This window comes from Ursus maritimus, unplaced genomic scaffold (assembly GCF_017311325.1).
Source record: "Ursus maritimus isolate PB19 unplaced genomic scaffold, ASM1731132v1 scaffold_14, whole genome shotgun sequence".
Classification (NCBI taxonomy): domain Eukaryota; kingdom Metazoa; phylum Chordata; class Mammalia; order Carnivora; family Ursidae; genus Ursus; species Ursus maritimus.
The window spans coordinates 68639062-68641935 of NW_024423786.1; the positions used below are offsets into that span (position 1 = coordinate 68639062).

At 63.5% G+C, this 2874-nt stretch overlaps 1 protein-coding gene across 1 annotated transcript; it reads right to left on the minus strand.

Moving 5' to 3' along the window:
- Positions 1 to 225: 225 nt before the first annotated feature.
- LOC121102465 (sodium/glucose cotransporter 5-like) lies at positions 226 to 1957 on the minus strand. Its single transcript, XM_040628341.1, has 4 exons — positions 1361 to 1957; positions 971 to 1186; positions 712 to 769; positions 226 to 591 (listed from the first exon to the last, which is right to left on the minus strand). The coding sequence occupies exons 1-4, from the start codon at positions 1955 to 1957 to the stop codon at positions 485 to 487; spliced, it is 978 nt and encodes a 325-aa protein (XP_040484275.1). The 3' UTR covers positions 226 to 484.
- Between the last annotated feature and the right edge of the window lie 917 nt (positions 1958 to 2874).

Genomic DNA, 2874 nt, shown 5'->3' on the forward strand with positions numbered 1-2874 from the left:
GCAGAAAGCGCTTTGGATGCCAGGCTGGTGGTGGAGGGGGGCAATGAGCAGGGAGGGAGGGAGAGGAAGATCATGGCAGCTGGGAGCAGGGGGGATGCGGGCAAGAGCCCAAGGAGGGGGCCGTCGGCTCTCTGTCTCCCCAGGGCTGGCCGGAGACCCTTCAAGTCCTGAGCTGCTCCTGACCTGGGCCCGTGTTTTCAAAATAAAAACAGTAAAATGAGTATTAGGATGTTCATCAGAAATCTAATTTTCGTTGCCTTTAGGCCTACTTCGTGCGATTTTTGAAAGATCACGTTCTTTCCGTTCATTGCCCCCCTACTTTTCCAGGGCTTCTGCTTTGTGGCTCAGCCAGTCCCTGGACGCTGACTGGCCATGGAGTTGTGAGGGGAGTCCACACCTCTCGGGGCCTTGGTGTCCTTGTTAGCGAGCGCGAGGGGGACCTGAGGACTCCCAGGGCTTGGCCTTCCTGCCCCCAGGGCCAGCGTCAGGCGAAGTAGGCGTAGAAGAAAATATTAACGCACATGAGCACGATGGCATTGAAGCCACACACGCGGGCCCAGAACGCGTGCTTCCGGGGTATGTGTCCATCACCTGCAGGAGGGGGGAGGAGGAGAGAGACAGGTGAGGGCCACAGGGCCACCCCTAGTGTCCCCACCTCCAGGACTCCTTGGGGTGGCAGTCGGGAGTCGGAGCCTAGGGCCACACGCGCACCTGCTTTGGCTCCCACGAGCACATCCTGTGCCAACGTCCACCAGGTAAGGTTCTCGATCTGCAGAGAATGATCGGGATAGGGGTGTGGCAGGTCAGGGCTGGGCCCAGACAGGGGTAGGGTCACGGAATGGAAAGTGAGCAGCTGAGTTCGAAAAATGGACAGGGGCAAGAGCTAGAAAATTCTGGAGTCGCAGAGGGTCAGGGGTCAGAATGACCAGAGTCAAAGTGTGGGAGAGGCCAGGGGCCAGGGCAGGCTCACCTGAACCCCCTGGGGGGGTGGCGTCAGGAGGCTCCCAGCCACCACCACGACTCCACTGAGCACAAAGAGCACGACAGCAAAGTGCAGGTAGTGGATACCGCCGAGGATGGCCGGCCGCGTGTCTGGGTCACCGCAGGGGGGGGCGGGGTGCAGGAATTCCAGGACCAGCCTGGTGGCGCCCACTGCCAGCCCCACCATGAGGCCCCAGAAGGCCCCCTGGGGAAGACGAGGCAGGGCAGGTGCACCGTGAGGGGGAGGCCAGGGATCCCCCGGCACGACACCAGGCAGTGGGGGGAGGGGGAGACGGGACAGACGCAGCTCGTCCGGGGGAAAAGGACGGAGCCTGCCCCCCATGTCCAGTGTGCCCCAGCCCTGCCCACCCCCCCCCACCTGCTCATTGGCACGCCGCCAGAAGATGCCCAGGACGAAGACGGCGGTCACCGGGGGGGCCAGGGAGCTGGTCACTGACTGCATGTAGATAAAGAGCTGGCCGCTATTGGAGTCCTGCAGGACGGGGATCCAGGCCACGCTCACGCCAATGAGCACCACGATGACCAGCCTGTGGGCGGGCGGTGGGCGTGCTCGTCCCTCAAGACCCTTCCTCAATTCTCCCCCATCTCCCACGGTCACTAAGACTTGCTTCCGGCTGTCCCCTACCACCCCAGCTCCAGCCTCCTCCCCGGCCTCTGGTCCGCTCCCCGGGGGACGTGGCCCGCCCTGCCACGCCCCAAAGCCTTCTGTGGCTTTCTGCCACGTGCAGGTACGACCCCAGACGCAGCCCCTCTGCTCCTTCTTGTCCCCCCCACCGGGCCCCCCCAGGCTCTCCCCTTTGTCCTCAAGCACTCGTGCCGCTTGCTTACTGTCCGTCTCCCCTTCTGGGCTGGAAGCCGGAGCCTCGCGTCTGCAGCCCACCACGGCAGCCCCTGGCACACAGTAGGTGCTCCAAAAATATTTGGTGGCTTCGAGAATGATCTGCCGCCCTCTCATTCCAGCCAGACTGCCCCCCTGGCGGTTTCTCTAATGCTGGTGGGATCTGGCAGGAGCGGTGGCCTGTGGCTGGCACACTCCTCACGCCTGTAGTCCGGGGCTGCTGACCTGCTCCCCATCACAGGCTGACCTCTGTCCTAAGAGCGCGAGGGCTGGGGCCAGGCGGGCTCGGTCTGGGTCTGGGTTGGGACGTGGACTCCTCAGCTCTGAAGCCCGAGACCTCTGACCAGAGGAGACCCTTTGCCTCCCTACCCTGTGTGGACTCCTCTTTTTGGCTCCCGCCTGCCTCCCCTCTAGGTGGGAGCCCTCCACCGCAGAGACACGCTTCCCGCTCACCGGGAGCCCACCTGAGCTCAGTGAACTGCGCCGGAAGCCCAGACTCGGTAATGAGTGGGCCTTGGTCCCTTCCGAGCACTGAGAGCAGAGCAAAGAAAGCAGATGAGCCTGTTACCCTGTGTTAAGGGCTGAGCTGAGGCATGAACCCAGGAGGGCTTCTAGGCAGAGGTGTGGGGGGAGGCCTCCAGTCTTGAAGAGGTGTGGGGGCCAGCTAAGGAGACAGAGCTGGGGTGAGGTGTCCCATCTGCTCCTCCTCGGCTGAGTACCCTTTGCCCCTGTGTCCCGGCTCACTTGGACCCCGCTCACCCCCAAGGTGGGTGGTGGGTGAGGCCCCCTGGACCCTGGACAGGACAACAAGGGGGAGAGAGGCCGTGTGTGCCACTGGGGTGGGTCCTTCCTGTCTGCCTGCCTGCCTGCCTCCCTTTCTTCCCTTCCAAGCCTAAGGGAGAGGGTGGGGGGAGGCGGTGCCACCTTGATTGAGGCTAATTAACCCTTAGCCTGGCGGTCAGGCAGGCGGGCACTGCCCTCTTCAAAGGCATAGGCGGGCTCCATTAACAGCCGGCCCACCCCGCCCTCCCCGC